The sequence below is a fragment of the Poecilia reticulata genome, chromosome 20 (genome assembly GCF_904066995.2).
Source record: "Poecilia reticulata chromosome 20, P_reticulata-male-v2, whole genome shotgun sequence".
Taxonomy (NCBI): domain Eukaryota; kingdom Metazoa; phylum Chordata; class Actinopteri; order Cyprinodontiformes; family Poeciliidae; genus Poecilia; species Poecilia reticulata.
The window spans coordinates 242,797-265,575 of NC_088849.1; the positions used below are offsets into that span (position 1 = coordinate 242,797).

A 22,779-nucleotide genomic window follows, 5' to 3' on the forward strand; every position below is an offset into this window, starting at 1 on the left:
TTTGTTGACAGTCCCTAAGTGAACCTTCGGCCGCTGCGGCCGGGAGTTGTGGAGAACCACCGGCCGACATTAGCGTTCATAAATCGGATCAACCTTGAGCTAAACGCCGCTGCTCCCCGGAGCAGTGGACAGATTGTACTACAGCAATTTTGCTATTTTTAATCAATCAACCAATCAGATTTATTTATTTCTATAGCACATTTAAGCTACAAGAAAGTTTAAAGTTCTATATACATTTAAAAGCACAAATATGCTAAGTAATAGAACATACAGTGAGATCAACGCATGCGCAGTTTGATCAAAAAATTATGCCCCGCCTCTTCCGTGACAATTCTCACACATACGTAAAACGAGTCTTAGTACTGTGTGTGTGTGTGTGTGTGTGTGTGTGTGTGTGTGTGTGTGTGTGTGTGTGTGTGTGTGTGCAACTTTAGTCTTGTGTATGTGAGAGAGAAATATTTGTGTGTGTGTGCGACATGTTAGTACAGTGTGTGCGAGAAAGATAAAATGTGTGTGTGTGACATTTTAGTAGTGTGTTTACGCAATTTGAGTATTTTTAGCGTGTGAGAGACAAAACATAGATTTTGTCCTAAACGGCCCCTCATAGAGGCTCAGTCTGCTGGTCAAACTGGGAGAAGTCCAGTGAGTTGTGAGTGTCATGAATATGGTTGTTGTTGGCTGTGAGTAAGACGCTGACATATAGAAGATATTTAATGTAAACTCAGGAATCTGGCAGAGACGTGACATAAGAGGACCCGACAAGGAACAAAGACCACAAACAGGTGGAGGGAAATCAGGGAACCAGACACAGCTGGGAACAAACTGGGAGGACAGAACATCAGAGACTCACAGGACTAAATAAATACAGAAAACCTCAAAATTAATGCACAGAAAACACAGATCACCACACTGAGACGTCCTGGTTCACAGGCTAAAGCCAAGAATAAAAGAGAAATTATCCTAAAGTTAATAGAAAATACATTTCTGATTTCTTCACATTCATAAAAAGACATTTTCAGCACTTTGGGCTCTGACTCGTAGCATCTTTATAGCTAAACACCGACATGGTGAAGCTGAGCTGGAAACAGACTGAAGACCAGCAGCTCCAGCTCTGATCCTGACTGATCTTTACTCACTAAATCCTCTGGTTTTTAATTAACTTCTCCTCTAACAGCAGTTTTTCCATCAGTTCTCATTAGAAAACAGTATAAAAACTTTAGGTCCGCTAAGAAAATAACAATAAGTGTTTCCTTCCTTCGGGCCAATTTAGTTACATAGGAAATATTTCTCGGTTGTTTAGAAGCTAGTAAGTCGAGTAATTATGCTCGTAAAAATGACGTTAATATTTTTCTTTCACTCTGACCTGTTTAAGGTCCAATGAATCAGTGAATCAGACTGGATTCAGATGCGTCGCGGTGACAGTCCGCCCTCCAGACATGGCACTGCTTCCTGAAAACCCAGCAAATATCTTAATATCTTCCCGAGGCACTTTACAGTATTAAAGTAACAACTATGTCTACTTCAATATGCGCAGGATCTGACGTGGAAGCTGTAAGTCTGAAATGTCCCAGGGAACGTGAACGCTTCAAATAACGGCACAGTGCGCGGAGGTTGCATCATCATCATCATCATCATCATCATCATCATCATCAGCAGCAGCAGCAGCAGCAGCAGCAGCAGCAGCAAACAGCGTCTAAACGTGGACGGTGTCCGAGGCAGGTGGGTGGCTAATCATCGCTCCTTCGGTCTCTGTGGACTGGCTGTTTGTCTCCGTGTCTGTTTTGCTCCGCCACAGGTGCATAGATACATCTGCGTCCTTCAGAACATGGAGGCAGGAGGATGTGCTTGTGGAGTAGCATCACAGCAGCAGCTGCAAAACAGCTGTCATCGTTTCACTTTAGTGCAAAGAATCTGCTGCAGCGGCAGAAGGAGGAGAATCTGAGGGGAGGTCAGTTTTTAACCGTATGATTGCGGTAGAGTGACTGCTGTCATGGAGCAGGCTGGTTGTGGAAAAGCATTTTATTAGTCCTCTTCCGTCCAGAAGACCAGAAGGCTTTCAGAACAGAATGTTGTTTGGTACACTGCATTAATGATCTGCAAGATGCAGACACACCTAGAGCCAGGCACGTGCAGAGGGCGGGGGGGGGCGGGGGGGGGGGGGGCGGCTGGTTGTAAAGAACTTGAACACCTGCCCCTTTTATCGTTGATGGCCCAAGTGTCCTTTTTCATTTTATTTTTTATCTGTGTGTCTGGAGGCTTGTGCCCCTCAGCAATAACTAACATTTAGCTAAATATAATAATTCAACAAAATAATGAGGATTCTCAGTTCCTCTGCCTCCATGTTGTTCATCACCGGGTCCATGGTGAGGAGGAACCGATGCTCATGGTCCCAGTCTCCATATCTGAAACAAAATGTTTTTCTCTAAGCTTAACAAGAGTGAGTCTGTCTCTAGAAAAGTTGTGTGGTCCCAGAAAATAATTAAAATAGTCTATAAACAACATGCAACCCATGAATGGATTTTATGTTGTCAAGCCAGTTATTTAGAGAAAACTATGCTCTGTTGAAAAGACAGAGTCAAGAAGAGTTTTATAAAATCCCCTTTTATTGATTCTGATTTGTTCTAGTATATAAGAAGATTTTGTAATTTTTGGCTGTGTGACCACAATATCCTATTTGTACAACGACTGTACCATCAGGCACATGTCTGTAGGTTCACCAAACAATGTTTTACATTTCACAGCACTGTCTCCAACAAACACATTTTGAACCTGGGTTGATGCTCTCAACAACTTATACTTCTAGAAGATCTGCATCATCTTGCTACAAACCTTGAGGAATATTATCTTCCTCAATAAGTACAGTCTGCTCTGTCCCTTATAGACCAGGAGTGGGCAGTCCCAGTCCTGGAGGGCCGGTCTCCCTGATCCAACACACTTCAATCAAATAAGCTAAATCACGTCCTTAGTGCTGTCAATAATGACCTCATTATTTGACTGAAGCAGGTCAAAGTAGAGTCACATGTAAGCATCACACTGGCTGTCACACCTCTAGACGGTTTCACTGTGGCGTCTCCAGATGACACCGAGGTATTTATATTCCTCAACCACCTCCACTTCTTCTCACATGATGGAAACAGGGCTTTTAGGATCTCGGCTTGTTTAATTGGGTTTTCTTCATTTCTGTTTTCCTTAGTTCCCTTTTTTATTTAAGATCAGCCATATTTCTGTTTTACTTTGGTTCAGTTCTTTCTTAGTGATTCAAGTTTATTATGTTTATTTCTTGTCTCTAGTCATTCCTTGTTACTCCAGTTTATTTGTTTCATAGGTCTAGTTATTCTTTGTGTCAGATTCATTTTCTATTCCCGTGTCACATCCCTCTCTCTTTCTTTCGCACTGCATGCTGGGAGTTGGTGGAGGAGCGTGTGGTGAGAGGGCTGAGAGATTGGGAATTTCTAGCTTGTTTGTTCTACTTTTGTTTGGTTTTCTATGGGTTTTGTTCTTTAAAATAGTATCGTTGTAAAGTTAGGTCGAGTGTAATTGGTTACATTTCTGAGTGTAACACCGGCATTTTTGCCTTTTGGCAAGATGCCGGAAATGGATTTGACCAAACTTAGGAGACAACATGGTTTGAAGATCGTACCCATTAGTCCCACTATGACGGTAGAGGATTGTAGTTTGGCGGTAGGAGAAGTTGTAGGTTATAGCAGCATTAAATCTGCTGCTCGGATGAACAGCGCTGTGGTCATTTTTGTTGACAGCGTGGAAAAGGCAAACAAAGTGATTGAGTTAGGCATTATTGTGAATGATGTTTTTTTGCCAGTTTCCCCATTGAGTACGCCGGCTAAAAAAGTTACGATTGGAAATATACCCCCGTTCATTAGTGATGATTTGTTGGTGAGAGAATTGTCGCGTCATGGGAAAATTGTTTCCGCGATCAGGAAAATGCCGTCGGGCTGTAAATCTCCGGAGTTAAAGCACGTTGTTTCTCACAGAAGACAAGTCCTAATGATTCTGAATAAAAAGAATGAAGATCTTAACTTAGTGCTTAATGTGCGAGTGGATGATTTTGATTATGCTATTTATGTAAACTCGGGCACTTTGGTGTGTTTTGGTTGCGGGGAAGTCGGTCACTTGGTTCGGGCGTGTCCTGGGAAAAAACAATCACCAGAAAATAAGGCGCGAAGTCAAAATAAAGAAGGTGAAAATCTGCCGAATCAAACTGAGGCTGCAAGTTCAGAGAGTAGTGAAAAGAGATACAGAAAGGCAGATTCCCGAGAATAATGCTCAAAGTGAAGGAAAAGTGCATAAAAAAGATGTGCCAGAGGATGGGGAAAAAATGGTGAATGATCCACAAGAAAGACAGGAAGATAACAGTGTAGAAGAACAAAGTCAGAGTTTATTAACGCCTTTTCAGAGAAAGACAAATGCTGAGGAAACAGGGATGGAGGGATGTAGTCAAACACCAGAGGAAGGGGGTTCTGAAATGTCTAACAAAAGAAAAGCTTCTGAAAGTTTTGTTGGTTCTCAAACCGAAATTGATGCAAGAGATACAGAGTTGGAATGTTCAGGGAAAGTTTTAGAGTCAGAAAGTAATATGGATGAGGAAGAGGAAGGTGATGAAGAAAGTTGGACTGAGGATAGTTTAGCCAATCCTTCTTCACCTGGTCTAATACACAGGAAAGGTTATAGTGTGCAAAATGTTAAACATTTTTTGAGAGTTACAAAAAATATGAAAAATGTGAGAGTTGAAGATTTTTTTCCTGACAAAAAATGTTTTCTTACGCATGTGAGATCGCAGTTGAACAATAAGAGAAAAGGAGGATACAACGAGAAAGAAGTTTTCCGGTTAAAAAAACTGATTGGGAAACTTGAGCAAGAATTCAACAAAGATGATGGTTTTGAAGTTTAATTTTCTGTATTTTCTTTTAGTGGCTTTTCTTCCATCTTTGGTAATGAGTGATTTTAGAGTTTCTACTTTAAATCTGAATGGAGCCAGAGATGTGAAGAAAAGAGTTAGTATGTTAGAATTAATGAATTTAAAACATATAACTGTGTTGATGGTACAGGAAACACACAGTGATTGTTTAAATGAGATAGATTGGAGGAGAGAATGGGGAGGAGAAATTATTATGAGTCATTTAAACCAGGCCAGTGGGGGAGTTGCAATTTTGTTTTCAAAAAATTTTCTACCAGTGTCTTATCAGTTTGAGGAGGTGATCAAAGGTAGATTATTAATAGCGAAAGCAAAATATGAGTGTTTTAATATTGTCTTTATAAATGTGTACGCTCCAAATACAAGACGAGAGAGGGTTCTTTTTCTACGTAAACTTGAAGATGTTTTATGTAAATGTGATACGGATGATTTTCTTTTTTTGGGTGGAGATTTTAACTGTACAGAAAACGATCAGTTGGATAGGAATCATTTCGAACCTCATCCAACCTCAACAACTTTCTTGAAACATTTGATTGATTTATTTTCTTTGGTTGATGTTTGGAGAGAAATGCACACTCAAAAAATACAATATACATGGGCTAGAAATACAGATAATTATTTTTCTGCAGCAAGATTGGATAGAATTTATAGTTTTAGACACAATTTTGGAATTTTTAAAAACTGTACCATCCATCCTGTAAGTTTTTCAGATCATGCGTTGGTTTCCTGTAGTGTTTTTGTTGCCAATATAAACATAAATCTGCCTATTGGCATTTTAATACTGCTTTGTTATTGGATACTAATTTTAAGGAGACTTTTATTTCTTTTTGGAGAGTGCACAAAACGAGAAAAGAGGATTTTGCATCTTTAAGACAGTGGTGGGATAGTGGGAAAACTGAAATTAAGGAACTATGTCAACAGTACACTGTCAATGTTTCATCTGGTTTAACCAAGTCTATTAGAGATCTGGAGATTGAAATAGTGGAGTTGCAGGCTTCTGCACAATCCACAGGAGATCGAGGTTGTTTTGAGAACCTCAAGTCAAAAAAAGCTGCTTTGGCTGATTTGCTGGGCTCAAAGACACAGGGAGCGCTAGTTCGATGTCGATTTCAGAAAGTCGCTTTAATGGATGCTCCAACCAAGTTTTTCTTCTCATTGGAGAAAAAGCAAGGACAGTGCAAGTTTATGCATGGTTTGAAATCTACTGCGGATGTTCTTTTGACTGCAGACGGCGACATCAGGCGGAGAGCAGCAGATTTCTATGCCGATCTGTACACTTCTGAATACATTGAAGATGAAGACAGTTTCAACGACTTTTGCGATGATCTTCCAAGAGTTTCTTTGGATTTTGCCAAGGAGTTGGAGGAACCTATAACTCTTGAGGAGATTCATGCTGCACTGCAAAGCATGGAAGGAGGAAAAGCACCTGGCATCGATGGACTTCCCAGCGAATTTTACAAAGCTTTCTGGTCTGACCTCTGCGTTGACCTGTTGGAGGTTTTTGAAGAAAGTTTTGCTGAAGGATTTCTACCACAGAGCTGCAGGAGAGCAGTTCTCACTCTGCTGCCAAAGAAAGGTGATCTTCAGGAGATTAAAAACTAGCGACCTGTTTCTCTGTTGTGTACAGACTATAAACTGTTGTCGAAGGTGCTGACAAACAGACTGAAAGAGGTGATGGATCAAGTTATTCACTGAACACAAACTTACTGTGTCCCTGGCAGATCAATGTTTGATAATATTTCTTTAATTAGAGACATTTTGGACGTCTCCAGATCATTGGGTTGTGATGCTGGTTTAGTTTCTTTGGACCAGGAAAAGGCTTTTGACAGAGTCGAGCACCGTTACCTGTGGAAGGTGCTTGAGAGGTTTGGTCTCGGCTCTGGATTTATTGCCAAGATTATGGTTCTATATGAAAACATTGAGAGTGTACTGAAAATTAATGGTTGTCTGTGTAAACCTTTTAGAGTTACAAGGGGTGTTCGACAAGGTTGTTCTTTGTCCGGAATGCTATATGCTCTGTCTATTGAACCACTGTTAAAGAAAATTAGGTCACATAATGAAGGACTGGTTTTACCAGGGTGCAATGTATCTTTTTCTTTATCCGCTTATGCCGACGATATCATTGTTATTGTCAAAAATCAAGATGAAGTGAATAATTTAGGTAGAATTGTTGATCTTTTTTCAAAATTATCAGCCGCTCGTGTCAACTGGGCTAAGAGTGAAGCTCTGGCAATAGGAAGTTGGTTTTGTGGGCTTCCTCAACTTCCAGGTAGATTGAAATGGAAAAGAGGGGGTTTGAAATATCTTGGTGTATATTTGGGAGATGAGAACACAGAAAAAAAGAACTGGGAGGGAGTGATGGAGAAAGTAGAGGGAAGGTTAAAGAAATGGAGATGGTTGTTACCACAGATGTCTTATAGAGGGAGAGTGCTCATCATAAATAATTTAATTAGCTCGTTATTGTGGCATAAATTAGCATGTATGGAACCACCTGTTGGATTACTTAATAGAATTCAATCTTGTATGCTTAATTTCTTTTGGGATAACAAACATTGGGTATCTCAGGCAGTGCTCTTCTTACCCAAAGAGGAAGGTGGGCAGGGGTTGGTGCACCTAGAGAGCAGAACTGCCACGTTCAGGTTACAGTTTATTCAAAAATATCTAATGGGGAGGGAGGAGGATGTTTTTTGGAAACCAATAACAAGTATGGTTTTGAAAAGAGTAGGAGGTTTTGGTTTAGATGGTTCATTGTTTTTACTAAACTGTAAACTGCTGCATTTGTATGAAATGTCAACGTTTTACAAAAGTGTGTTTAGAGCTTGGACACTTTTCGAATGGAAAAGACTGGAACCAACGGTGTCTTTGTTTTGGCTTTTAGAAGAACCTTTAATTTTTGAAGCACGTTTGGCTTTAGAAGGTGAAGTTGGATTATCTAGAAAACTGCTTCAGAATAAAGTTCTGAAATTAAGACACCTTGTGGAAACGGCTGGACCAGAACTTCAAAACGCAGAGGCGACAGTTTCCCTGCTTGGGACAAAATCAATTCGAATCATGAAAACTATTTTAGACCGGTGGCTCGGAGAATTGACTTTGGATGAAAAACAGATGCTGGTGGACTGGTCTAATGGAGAAGAACTCCCTGATTCTACGGATCCTTTTCCAGAGATGGGTCTAAATATTGATTTCTCAGATTTGACAGGGCCTCTTCTGCTCAATCAAAAAAATTTATATTTTTGCATATTGAATGGGAAGTCTTTTTACAAATTGGTTGTTCAAGGATTAAATAAGAAACAATTAAGTGGAAGAACTGATACTGTTTGGAGAGATAAGTTCAAAGTAGGAGATAACCAGAAACCTATATGGAGGGTTTTTTATAAGCCCCCTTTGAGTAAGAGGGTAAGTGATTTACAGTGGAGGATTCTGCACGGTGCTGTGAGTGTTAACAGTTTTGTGTCAAAATTTAAAAAAGACACAAGTGAACTTTGTCCCTTCTGTGAAGAAATAGAAACTACTTTTCACATGTTTCTTGATTGTAAACGACTCTCTCCATTGTTTTTGTTGTTGAAAGATGTTTTTAAAAAATGTGGTGTCTATTGGTCTGAAATAGCTTTTATATTTGGTGCGGGTTATACAAAAAAGGAAGCCAATAAGTGGAAGTTGTTAAATTTTCTTATTGGACAGGCTAAATTTTCAATTTATATTAGCAGGAAAAATAAATTAAATGGAATCATGGGAGGAAAGGTTGACAAGATGTTTATTTTGATGGTAAAGAACAGAGTAAAAGCAGAATTTATGTTTTTTACAATGATGAATAACTTAACAGACTTTTTGTCATTGTGGTGTTTTAATAATGTTGTGTGCTCCGTGAGTGATGGAAAACTAGTTTTTAATTCAATGTTTATGTGAATGTTTAAAGTAAATAATGCTGAAATGTATTGTTTTTGAAAAATAAATGTGTTGTTAAAAATCAAAAATCTTTCTTTCTTTCTTTCTTTCTTTCTTTCTTTCTTTCTTTCTTTCTTTCTTTCTTTCTTTCTTTCTTTCTTTCTTTCTTTCTTTCTTTCTTTCTTTCTTTCTTTCTTTCTTTCTTTCTTTCTTTCCTCAGTCTGCCTCCTGCTCTCTCTCTCCCCTCACACCTGTATCAGTTACCCAATCAGCCTGGTCCTTTGTTCCAGTATCCAGCCTCTCAGAGCTTCTGCAGCTTTTCTCCTTTCACTTCTCGCTGGTTCCTCTAGTTATTTCTGTTACTCTTTGTGTTTCCTGGATGATGTTTCCTTGAATTTTGCTGCATTATTTTCTGCCCTACCTTCCTGTGGTCTTGTGCATGTTTTTGTGTTCATGATTTTTCATTAAATATTTTCAACACCTACTCCATACCTTCGCTGGAGGTATGTTTATTAAAAATAATCATTGTCTTCTTTTTTTTTTACAAAAAAAAAACCATTTAAAAAGGAGATGCGGGCATGTGGACCCAAATGGCTGCTGTTCTGCCTTTGGGTCCACAGTCAACCTACCACATCATCACGATCTAAACCGGATTCTTTTGAAATCTACTATCATCTCCTTTGCTTTGTTTCCATTCAAGAGAGAAATGATTGTTCCCATACCACTCTGCAGTCCACCAGATCTCTGTATTCAGATTCTTATTGTGGAATGTTGGTGCGGATTCACCTTTAAGGTGAGTGGTGGGCGACACCACCGTAGCCTTTAAAGCCAGGTGTGTGGGGTGCGCGCTCACATACAATTGTTTTGGGCTGTGGAGACGGCGTGGTGTGAGCCCCCGTGATCCTGTCCTTCCTCAAGCATCAAATAATGGTCTCCAGGATGAATGTGGTTGTGTTGATGGTCCCGTTTTGCTCTCTGGGAGTGCGTGTGGTCAGACCCGCGTCGTGGGCGTGGAGCTCTTAACCGAGATCCTGAGGTGTTCGGGACTTGGCGGTGGATTGTGTGGTTTCCCCGCTTCCTCCTCCTGCTGCTTCCTGGTGCGCACCTGGCCTAACTGTCTGTGGCGCAAGGGGAGCGCAGCCACGCCAACGCCGTTGTTTTGTTCATGCTTTTGTTTGGTCTTTTCAGCTGGGTGTCATTTACCCAATTGATGATTTATTCTTTATTTTGGCCAGGGTTCAACCGTTTCTGGTGAGTCCCTCTATTATGTTTCAGTACGTTTATTTATAATTTTATTTATTATAATTTTATCTATTTTAAACTTATGGTAGAAAATAAATCATTTTTTAAAAAACATTATGATCCACCTCTCTTTGCTGTCCCGACCTGGCGTGGCCTTTTTGTAAATATTTGAAGCTGATTAGTCCTGGTTCCAAGATATCAGGTGGCGTTGTTGGTTGCAATATTTAAAACTTTAATAGCAGACACCTCTATCGCCACATTGTCCATCTCTGATACACCTGACAACTGCAGAATCATCCGAGTATTTCTGTAGATGACAGAATTTGGATTCAGGAAGAGCAGTGTGGTTTTCGTCCTGGTCGTGGAACACTGGACCAGCTCTACACCCTCATCAGGGTCCTGGAGGGTGCATGGGAGTTCACCCAACCAGTCTACATGTGTTTTGTGGACTTGGAGAAGGCGTTCGACCGTGTCCTTCGGGGGGCCCAGTGGGGGGTTCTCCGGGAGTATGGGGTACCAGGCCCTTTGATACGGGCTGTCAGGTTCCTGTATGACCGGTGTCAGAGTCTGGTCCGCATTGCCGGCAGTAAGTCGGGCTCGTTTCCGGTGAGAGTTGGACTCCGCCAAGGCTGCCCTTTGTCACCGATTCTGTTTATTACTTTCATGGACAGAATTTCTAGGCGCTGTCTAGTTGAACGATGTGTGTGAGCAGGGGGAACTTCCAGTTATACGATGTGTGTCAAATTCAATCTCTGATACAACCCCCCCCCCCCCCCCAGCGTTCATATTGTTTTTTTGTTTTTTTTTCATTCATCCATTCAGCTTCCCGCAACCGCCCCCCCCCCGCAGTGGCATGGCGCCGTTTCTAGGGGCGCGCCCCACAGTTTGGGAACCTCGGGTATAGCATATATAGTGTTGTCTACCAGTTTAGAATACTTTATCAAATGGTATATTTATGAATACTGTTTTGATAGGTGGAACACATGGAAATAATACAGTTTGTGAAGAGGCATGCTGATTATGTTACAATGATGTTTGATACTTAAATGTGCAGTACCTAAGGTTATGTCATTTTGATGAGTAACCATCAGGACACTGACCTTACTGTTTTCTAAGAGGGTTTTCAATCAGTTGAGAGTCAAGTCAACCAAAGTTAGACTGAGCAATATTATCATTATTTTTATCGTTATTACAATAGTACCACAAAATACTGTGGTAAAATTCTGATTAAAAAAAAACAAACTATTACTTCTTTTTTAGGTAATTGTATGACTGTGAATCCGTGGAACAGCATTCATAGTATCCCAATATTCCAATTGGAAATGAGCTTCTCGGGACACCATACTTAAGTGTTATTACTAAATTGCTCAAAGTAACTGCATTTAACCATATTTTCAAACTCACTGATATTTTTTATGTTCTTGTGGAATATAAAAATAGTAAAATAAATTTTTCCAATAATATCATTTAAAAAAAACATAAATAGAAATGTACTGAAACAATGATAAATCAAAGTGTCTTGGAATAAGAAATTGTTGGGAAATTGAATTCAAAATGTGTAAGAAGAGATAAAGATGAAAATTTGTAAAATGTGGCTTATTTTAAATTTACTAAAACTTATGGTTTCTTCTTCAGCTTCTTTGTCTGACTTCTCGGTAAACTGCACGGCTTTCTGTACATCACCCTCTCATTACCACTAGGATGTCGAGGATAGGGTGGCATCCTGTTGCTACTTTGTTGGTTGGGAATTGATTCTTCAGTCCAAAACAATCTGAATCTGTCCGAAGTCCAAAAATCAGAAAACTCTTCACCTCTCTGTTTTCTTTTATAGGTCTACTGGGCTGCTTCTAAACAGAAAAATAGAAACGAAAAAGTGGAAGGAAGAAAAGATGGATTCCATCTCTATGAAAGGGTGCACAAGGAGCCCTGTGTTCCTCACAGCTTCTTCCTCACACTTCGGTCACCCACCAGCTTGTATGTTCCACTGCAACAAACCAGCAGATTCTGGACCGTCCTGCCTCGTCCGTACCACAGTGGCTGTCCTTGGGTCAGGTGACTTCTCCAAGAGCATCACCATTCGCTTACTTCGTTGTGGCTTCAAGGTGGTGATAGGCAGCCGCCGTCCCAAACTGGCCTCTCATTTCTTCCCACATGTGGTTGACGTGTCACACTATGAGGATGCCATCAAGAAATCTAACATTCTGTTCTTGGCTATCCATCGAGAACACTACTCAGTGTTATGGGACCTCAAGCATCTCATGGCAGGTAGTCATCCACCTACACTCAGACTTCATTTTTATCCGGGGCATGAAAATTAGCACAGGCCACTTTTTATTTGATAAAGTACTGATCCAGATGTCAAACTCAGTCTGTACATAGGGAATAATGAATAAATGATGTAGAAAGCAGTGTAGCAGTCAATTCTACTTCTATGTAGGTGTAGACATAGACAGACTTTGTCATTCATTTATATATATATATATATACAATGTATATGTGGAGCGAAATTTTTTTGCAAAGCTGAAATAATAATAATAAAAATAAATTAGTAATAATAAAGTATCAATATAAATTTATACATTTATATTGATACTTATCCCATTATTTTCCCAATAAAAATAATGGGAAGTTAATAGTCTTATGGCATGAGGGATGAAGCTGTTGTGGAATCTGGTTGTTCTGCATTTGAAGATGCTGAATCTTTTACCAGAGCAACAGAAAGAAGAAACCCTGCTGAGGGTGGAAGGATCTGTTATTATCACCGGAGCCCTGGACAGGCAGCGACTGTAGCGGCGTCAAGGATGAAAGGAAGCTCAGTCCCAGTGATTCTCCCAGCTGTCCTCAGTCTGGTGGAGGGAAAGTGTTACATCAGTGGTCCCCAAACTACGGCCCGCGGGCCGGATCCGGCCCGCCTCCACATTTGGTCCGGCCCCCTTAACAATACCAGAGAGCATTCAGATTTTTTTTTTCATATATTGTATTTTCTGGTTTATATGTGGATTTTTCTTCAACCACCAGGGGGCTCTTTAGCAGGAACTGTGTCCTGTAAACTGTGGGTGTTTTGTTTTGCATGGCGCATTGTTGCCATGTGTTGGACTTTTAGGGAACTGCTTAACTTTTATGTTATTTAATCAGTACGGTTGTTTGCTAGCAGATAAACACACGTGCTTGTTATGAACGTCACATTCCAGGTCGAGTTCTTCAAAGCAATGCCTGCAAGTAGCAACTTATACTTCAAAACGAGCCATTATGTTAACATATGAGGAATTCATATGTTAAAGTTACTTTCCCTCAATGGGATATATATTAGTCAGTCCCAGTGACCGTTTCACTAACAGTTTTTGCCCATGTGCTTTCTGGGTAAAAATCAATAGAGAAACGCGCTCCCCTTCCCCGTCAACAATTTCCGCCAGCGCAGGCGATAAACGTGTAACACTTTTTCTGTTAAAAACTGACTCCGGCCCCCCACCAGAGAAGGGAAATGTTATGTGGCCCTCACAGAAAAAAGTTTGGGGACCACTGTGTTACATGCTCCAAACCAGACAGAGATGCTGCTGGTCTATTGTTCCTGTGTAGAAAGTGGTGAGGATGGAAGGGAAGAGGTCTGCTCTTCTCACCTGACATGAAAAGTGCAGATGTTGCTGAGCTTTTTTCACCAGACTAGAGGCTTGGAAGGGACCAGGACAAAGTGTCAGTGATCTGTATCACCTGACCTGTGCCACTGTGGCACCACTGATGAGGACCGTAGCTCATTTTACAAGAAATCAACAATTTATTTTGTTTTGTTGATGTTCAAGATTAGATTTTTTGCATTACATTAGCCCACCAGATGTTTCACCTCCTCTCTGCAGGCCAGTTTGTTGTCCCTCATGAGACATTCCACTGTTGTATCGTCCACATATTTAATGATGTGATTCATACTGAATGTGGCATGGCATTCATGAGTCATCAGGGTGAAGAGCAGTGGGCTCAGTACACAGCCAGTGGTGAGGGAGCTGACCCTTGAGGCATTTTTAACAACAGATTGGGGTTTGTCAGGAAATCCAGCAGGGGGCTCAAAGGGAGCTAGTGGTAATTGTGTTGAATGCTGAGCTGAAGTCCAGAAACAGCATTTGCACATGAGTATTCTTCTCCTCCAGGTGTTTTAGGCTCAAGTGCAGTGTGGAGGAAACGGCGTCCTCTGTGCAGCGGTTGGAGCTGTAGACAAACTGGAGCAGATTAAAAGAGGAGGGACGTTTTGAGATGATGTGATCCTTCACCAGCCTCTCGAAACACTTCATCACATATAGAGTATATGAAGGGGTTGTAGTTTTTGGCTCCAACCCCTTCATGAAGATGTTATTTGATGCCGAGTGTAGCAGCAACAACAGAGCAAAGGAGTAACTAGAGATGTGCCGATCAGGTTTTTTCCTGCCAATACCGATCACATAATTTTTTTTATTTTTTTATCATAAACACTACCGGTTACATTATGTGGAAAAAGGAACCATGAATTCATCTCAATTTAGACAAAAACTTGTTTTTAATAACTTTTTCCAAGAAGAAAACTAAACAAAACAGGCATTGTGCAAATTGTACTGCTATCAATAATACTATCTTTAACAGACTGATAACATATGGAGGCTCTGAAGAGGCTAAATAATGCAAAGAGTCAAAATAAAACCTCTCAACATTGCCAAAATATTCAAGTGAAAAACTTAACATTCAAAGGCAAAAACAGGATCCATTACAATAAACAATCCTGAGTTACTGAATGAAAACTTCCTGATAGCATGGCGGCTAGCTGATTACTGCTAGTTCTGAGTGGCTGTTTCTGACTGAGTGGAGTAATACGTATGTATAATGTATTTTTTAGGTTAGATGCTGCAGCTTTAAACAGAGGTTCGGTGTGAGAGTCACTACCAGGTGAGCAGAAGCGGCGCTCCGTCTGTGAAATATTACTACCTGTAGCGTAGCAACGGTTCAACAGCGAGAGCAGAACCAGCGTCTTACATCGCAGCTCAAAGACTTCAATAATTTTGCGGGTTATTTGTTTAGCTTTCTGACCGTCATGCTAATCCGGGTGAGTGTTTGTAGCTGTGCTGCTTTACCTGCTATCTGATTCTCCATATGTCTTTTTTACTGCAGTGAGCCTCGATGTAGCCAAACTCCGTCAAGTATGGCATTGTTTTTATGTCGTATTAGCTTCGTTGTGTTGATGCATTTTGACCTGCTTCAATTTTCTGCCGCAACACGCAAACTTCCCCATTGACTCAGTGCGTTATAGTTCCACATCGCTTAGGATTTGTTGCTGCGCGTTTGTGCAGAGTGAAGGAAAGAGGAGACCAGCTGCACAGGCAGGCTGAGAAATGAGATGCAGGTGATCTGTATCGGCAACAAGAGCCAATGATCGCCGATCACCGACAGGGCCGTGCAGAGACCAGTAAAGGGGCAGATGCTAAAAAAAAAGGGCCCATCTAACCACATTCTAGGACAGAATATTAACAAAGCCTCTCAGCTTTCAGAGTAAACAATGATACATAACAAAATTGTGAGATATCCAATCAAAGCTAAGGAGAATCTCTATATAGAGCATAACACTATAAATATGTAAGATTTCATTAGTAATTTCTTTCTGCAGGTCTATTTTGTTATAGGAAAGTTTTGCAATATTCAAACCTGCAATTTAGCAAGATATGAAAATCAGAGCTGGACCACCAGACATATTTTGTCTTTACAGAATTACACTATTAAAAATATAAACAAGGGCACAATGCAACCTTTTAGTGACTGTAATCTATAAAACAGAGCTGCCTGTTTGCTGCAGTGGAGATGAAGACGGTCCATTCAGGAAAGCAGAGCTGCAGCAAACTTTAAGGTGGAACTGCAGAAAAAAGAAAAAAGAATTGTTAATGCATGTCACCATGAGAAAAGCCTACTGAGTTTTGCTTAAAAAACCTGTTGTAACATTAAAATCACACATTTTTGTGTCATGCAAAACAAACTTATTTGCCCTTGTCATAAATCTTTTCTTGCTATTCTAAGGTTTTGTTTGTGAGTCAAAGTTTTGCTTGTGATTCTCACATGATGTCATGAGCAGGAACTAAAATCACAACAAAAGATTTCTGATGTGTGCAAATAAAAGTTTATGTTTGGCAAATAACTTTTTATGTTCACGAGACAAAAATGAGTTATTTAATTTAGAAAAAAGTTTTTTAAACAAAACTTTTTGTTTTAAAAAAAGGAATCATTACAATTCCAAAAGTTTTGATTACAATTTTATTTAGTTGTTTTTTTTCCATTTAATAAATGGAAAAAAATATTTAACTTCATACTCTGTGAACCAGAAACTAAACTTAAAGTCTGGTTGAGTTTTTTCTCCTTCATTAATGTCACTTTAATTACATTCATTATATCTATCATAGTAATTCAGGGTGAGTTATTTTTAATTCTAAATGAATATCCTTGTTGGACTTTTATTTAAGTGTTGTTCTCCTTCAAGATACATTTACCTAACGCCAGAATAAATGCAATGTACATTATGCAGCAAAGGAAATTAGAAGATCTGACATATATCCATTATGGAGATGACAGGTTTTGGACGGGCCATGTGCCTTATTGCATAATATATACTAAAGAATGACTGAACGTCACCTCTCTGGTGGGGAAGGAGCCGGAGCTAGTGTGCGAGGCTGAGAGGTTCCAGCTAGAAATAGTTGGCCTCACCTCGACGCATGGCTCTGGTTCTGGAACCAGTCTCCTTGAGAGGGGCTGGACGTACTTCCACTCTGGAGTTGCCCACGGTGAGAGGCGCCGGGCTGGAGTGGGCATACTTGTTGCCCCCCATTTGGGCGCCTGTACGTTGGAGTTCACCCCGGTGAACGAGAGGGTAGCCTCCCTCCGCCTATGGGTGGGGGGACGGGTTCAGACTGTTGTTTGTGCTTACGGGCCGAACGGCAGTTCAGATTACCCACCCTTCTTGGAGTCCTTAGAGGGGGTACTGGAGAGTGCCCCTCCTGGGGACTCCCTTGTTCTACTCACGTGGGCAATGACAGTGAGACCTGGAGAGGCGTGGTTGGGAGGAACAGCCCCCCCGATCTGAACCCAAGCGATGTTCTGTTGGTTCTGTTGTTGGACTTCTGTGCTAGTCACGGATTGTCCATCACGAACACCATGTTCAGGCATAAGGGCGTCCATATGTGCACTTGGCACCAGGACGCCCTAGGCCGCAGTTCGATGATTGACTTTGTCATCGTCTCATCGGATTTGCGGCCGTATGTCTTGGACACTCGGGTGAAGAGAGGTGCGGAGCTGTCCACTGACCACTACCTGGTGACGAGTTGGCTCCGGTGGTGGGGGAGGAAGCCGGTCAGACCTGGCAGGCCCAAACGTGTAGTGAGGGTCTGTTGGGAACGTCTGGCGGAGTCCCCTGTGAGACGGAGCTTCAACTCTCATCTCCGGCAGAACTTCGAACACGTTCCGGAGGAGGTGGGGGACATTGAGTCTGAGTGGACCATGTTCCGTACCTCCATTGCCGAGGCGGCCTATCGGAGCTGCGGCCACAAGGTTGTTGGTGCCTGTCGCGGCGGCAACCCTCGAACCCGTTGGTGGACACCTTCGGTGAGGGATGCTGTCAAGCTGAAGAAGGAGTCCTACCGGGCCTTTTTGGCCTGTGGGACTCCAGAAGCAGCTGATGTTTACCGGCGGGCGAAACGGCATGCGGCTCGGGTTGTCGCTGAGGCAAAAACTCGGGCGTGGGAGGAGTTAGGAGAGGCCATGGAGACAGACTTCCGTACGGCTTCGAGGCGATTCTGGTCCACCATCCGGCGTCTCAGGAGGGGGAAGCAGTGCAGCACCAACACTGTTTATAGTGGGGATGGTGCGCTGCTGACCTCAACTCGGGACGTTGTGGGCCGGTGGGCAGAATACTTCGAAGACCTCCTCAATCCCACCAACATGCCTTCTGTTGAGGAAGCTGAGCATGGGGACTCTGGGTTGGGCTCTCCAATCTCTGGGGACGAGGTCGCCGAGGTGGTCAAAAAGCTCCTCGGTGGCAGGGCCCCGGGGGTGGATGAGATCCGCCCGGAGTTCCTTAAGGCTCTGGATGTTGCAGGGTTGTGTTGGCTTACACGACTCTGCAATATCGCATTGACATCAGGGGCAGTTCCCCTGGACTGGCAGACTGGGGTGGTGGTCCCCCTGTTTAAAAAGGGGGACCGGAGGGTGTGCTCCAATTACAGGGGGATCACACTCTTAAGCCTCCCTGGTAAGATCTATTCAGGGGTCCTGGAGAGGAGGGTCCGTCGGATAGTCGAACCTCGGATTCAGGAAGAGCAGTGTGGTTTTCGTCCTGGTCGTGGAACACTGGACCAGCTCTACACCCTCAGCAGGGTCCTGGAGGGTGCATGGGAGTTCGCCCAACCAGTCTACATGTGTTTTGTGGACTTGGAGAAGGCGTTTGACCGTGTCCCTCGGGGAGCTCTGTGGGGGGTACTCCGGGAGTATGGGGTACCGGGCCCTTTGATACGGGCTGTCAGATCCCTGAATGACCGGTGTCAGAGTCTGGTCCGCATTGCCGGCAGTAAGTCGGGCTCGTTTCCGGTGAGAGTTGGACTCCGCCAAGGCTGCCCTTTGTCACCGATTCTGTTCATTACTTTTATGGACAGAATTTCTAGTTGCAGCCGAGGTGTTGAGGGGATCCGTTTTGGTGGCCTTAGGATCGCATCTCTGCTTTTTGCGGATGATGTGGTCCTGTTGGCTTCATCGGAATGTGATCTGCAGCTCTCACTGGAGCGGTTCGCAGCCGAGTGTGAAGAGACCGGGATGAGGCTCAGTGCCTCCAAGTCCGAGGCCATGGTCTTGAGCCGGAAAAGGGTAGAGTGCCTTCTCCGGGTCAGGGGGGTCGACCTGCCTCAAGTGGAGGAGTTTAAGTATCTGGGGATCTTGTTCACGAATGAGGGAAGAAGGGAACGGGAGATCGACAGGCGGATTGGGGCAGCGTCTGCCGTGAAGCGGGCGCTGTACCGGTCCGTCGTGGTGAAGAGAGAGCTGAGCCAAAAAGCGAAGCTCTCGATTTACGGGTCAATCTACGTTCCCACCCTCATCTATGGTCATGAGCTTTGGGTCATGACCGAAAGAACGAGATCACGGGTACAAGCGGCCAAAATGGATTTCCTCCGCAGGGTGGCTGGGCTCTCCCTTAGAGATAGGGTGAGAAGCTCGGTCATCTGGGAGGGACTCAGAGTAGAGCCGCTGCTCCTCCACGTTGAGAGGAGCCAGTTGAGGCTCGGGCATCTGGTAAGGATGCCTCCTGGACGCTTCCCTGGTGAGGTGTTCATGTCCCACCGGGAGGAGGCCTCGGGGAAGACCCAGGACACGCTGGAGGGATTACGTCTCTCGGCTGGCCTGGGAACGCCTTGGGATTCCCCCGGAGGAGCTGGAAGAAGTGGCTGGGGAGAGGGAAGTCTGGACCTCCCTTCTGAAGCTGCTGCCCCCGCGACCCGACCCCGGATAAGCGGAAGAAAATGGATGGATGGATGGATATAAGGGGAAATTAGGGGCAAAAAATGGTGTAGTATGAACTATTGCATTAGGTAGTCGGATGTGCCCATCGTCTCTATTTAAATCTAGTGATTATTGAAGTTTTTGAAGTATTGATTATTGATTATATAGTATACAGACTTCATAATCTGCACTCTTTTGGTTGAATGCAGTATTTATTTCCACTTTGGCTTTATGTTGTTTAGTTTTTATTCAAGTACGTTTTTTGTTAATGGAGACTGAGAATCCATTTTATTTTGTTTTTGGTCGTTTTATTTATTTAGTTTATCAGTTCCAGTGTTACGTGTTCTTTTGAAAATAAAGTGCATCTATCTATAGCAGGAAATAGCATGCATTATTAGTCATTTCCATTAAATCAGTGTCAAAAAGTCTTGAAACAATATTATCGTTTATCGCAATAATTCTTTAGTCTAGCGGTTCTCAACGTGGGCGGTACCGCCCCCCAGGGGGCGTTCAGAGGACGGCAGGCGGCGCTGGTGGACATTTTTACAAAAGGGGGGCGCTGGGATGCCTTTGGGGGCCGTTTAGTCGAAGGTTAACTTTACACCTTATATGCACAACAATACCAGTTTAGACTTTGAGCAACTTGGTAAAACTGTATTGTGTAACATTAAATCATGCTTGGCTGCAACTGTATCGATGGCAGCTCTTCTTCTATTCAGTGTTTGTAGCTTCATGGCGCAGCTCCGCATCAGTTCAGCGTTACACCGGCTGATGACGCTGCTGTGATTCACTTTGTCTGGTATTTTTGTAGGCTACATATGTTTTGGCAGTTCTGTGATCATGTCAAAGCAGCAACTTATATTAAAAAGTTTTTTTATTTCCGTTTGAAAGCTGCCCGCTTCCATGGAAGGACAACAGAAAATCGCTCTTATAAACATGTAATTACTAAAATCACGATACCCTCACATTGTATCCCTCTGAAAAATGAAGGAATTTATAAAAAAAAATAAAATAAAGAAATCCCTCCATGGGTGATACCACGATAGAGAGCGTTCATTTTATAGCGTTAACACGGTGCTGTAAGTGGTCCGGTATGAAACGGGGGTGATAGAACAACACAGCACTTTTAAAATTCAATAATCAGAATGCAGAAATTGTTTCCGTTGTTTTAAAAGGTTTATGTCAGTCTGCCTTTTCCCCATCGATATGTTTCCCAACTGCCCTGCACCTTAGTTAAAAAAAAAAAAAAAACGTTGCGCACATTCTGAAACATGAGAAGCGGGCACAACGGAGCGACGAACTAGATGTTAATTATGGCATAAAAACAGAGAATCCAACGCTGAACAGTGAAAAATCAACACATGATGTGGAACACATGATGATTAGGAGGCGCAGCAGGTGATGAGTGAAGATTACTGATGGTCAATGAACTATAAAATAAATCTAGCAACAGGAAAGAAACTAAAGTGGACATAGCAATAAACCAAGAGAGGATAATACTAATCAAAGGAAACTAAATGGAAATGAACGATGAACAAAATGCAAGAATAAAGGTTTATTGCTGGTGAGGCACTGACTTATGACATAAGACACGTTATTGGACGTACAGAAATTTTGCGCATGCGTACAACACTGGGGGGCAAAAAGACTAATCTTTTACATTCATCCATAGCCGCGTTAACTCAGTGAAACTTATAAATGTAGGTATTAATTTCATGCTATGATCCACAGCAAAGTGATCTGTATTCGCCAAGCTATGCAGATTTGTTGCCATAGCAACTGAGAACAATGCCACTTCATGTTTTAGGATTTAACACCAAAAAACGTTCAAGAATTTTGCACACAGAACGGAACATTAAGTTTGTTGTTGTAGTACGTTTTAGGCTTAATGTTTTATTAATAAATAATTGCTGTGGTAGATTAGCTACCGCTTCTACTTTACTGAATTATTTAAACATTGTAGCCCACAAAACGCACATTTCATAAAAAAAAACATCTTATTGCTGTCTTACCTTATCCATGAAATTCATGCACCGCTAATTCTGCACAAATTATCCGTTCATCCAAAGCCAAGTCTATCCTCGGCATGTCTTTTCTACTCCGTTTGAGAATCATCAAACTGTCTCAAAGCAAAACTTTCAGCTCCGGTGTTGGTCTTCCTTTAGTTATCATCTCCTGCTTCAATTGAAAATCCAATTTAGAAAACTGTAAATGTAGTCTTTCATGTTGACGTCGGAAGAAAGAAGAAAACAAATATATGGCTGTACTTTACTTATTAACTGTGTGGCTAGCTCCATGGCTAGCTCACCATGTCTTACTCTGCAGTTGTGCAGTCACAATATGCAGAGTATTGCATATACTCTGCATATTGACTATATGCCTCAAATGTGAGTTCTCTTGTCTCACCGCCCCCAGCGGTGAGGCAAGAGAACTGCCTGCCTCACCTCGAGTCTGTTCTCTGTTGTTTCTTATCGCTCCTCTGCACACAAAACACGATACACACACAGTTAGTGACAAAAAACACTGTACATTATATACATAAGCTAAATTACGGAGAATCAGTCCATATATTAAATGTTTCTTAGCCATTTTATTGCCGGCGTACAGACAGGACGAACATGCTGTCATATAATGGCAGCCAGTGCAGTGAGGTTGATCAATCCCAGGTGAGGCTCAGCTCACCGGTTTCGCTTCTAAGAATTTGAATGGGAAAATGCGAAAATCCAGCGATTTTGAAGAAAAACTAATCAGAATTGGTTAAGCTAAGTAAAAAAAATGGATACTTCATAGTACATGAAAATATAATATAAAATCATTTATATTGCTATTATTTTTCCATGCAGAGCCTCACCTGTCTCCCCTGACTGCACCGGGTGTTCTCTCTGATGTTGTTCCTGGGATCTGTTTTAGATACTGCTATAGTTTGGGGGTGACTGCCCCGAGGGCCCCGATGACCACAGGCACCCTGCTGATATGTGCTGGACTGTCTCAGGGGCCTCCTTGCACAACCTACACCTTGGGTCTTGCCTGGTGTGGTAGATCTGAGCCTCTATTGCTCTGGTGTTTAGGGCCTGTTCCTGGGCGGCCAGGATGAGAGCCTCTGTGCTGTCCTTGAGTCCAGCTTTCTCCAGCCATTGGTAGGTTTTCCTGACATCAGCCACTTCAGTTATTTGTCGGTGGTACATCCCATGTGGTGGCTTGTCCTCCCATGATGGTACCTCCAGCACCTCGTCCTC

At 42.4% G+C, this 22,779-nt stretch overlaps 1 protein-coding gene across 4 annotated transcripts in view; it reads left to right on the plus strand.

Moving 5' to 3' along the window:
• The first annotated feature begins 1,446 nt into the window (after positions 1–1,446).
• Positions 1,447–22,779, plus strand: part of steap2 (STEAP family member 2, metalloreductase) — a 58,086-nt gene continuing 36,753 nt past the window's right edge. Inside the window, exons 1-3 of one of the 4 annotated variants that reach the window (XM_081601607.1) lie at positions 1,597–1,719; positions 10,054–10,069; positions 11,892–12,325. In XM_081601607.1, the coding sequence (XP_081457733.1) occupies positions 11,950–12,325 (376 nt within the window). In that variant the 5' untranslated portion in view covers positions 1,597–1,719; positions 10,054–10,069; positions 11,892–11,949. Of the gene's footprint in view, positions 1,720–1,739; positions 1,949–10,053; positions 10,070–11,891; positions 12,326–22,779 lie in introns of those variants that run through there. The other 3 variants (XM_081601608.1, XM_008438238.3, XM_008438239.3) reach the window with 3 other exon arrangements.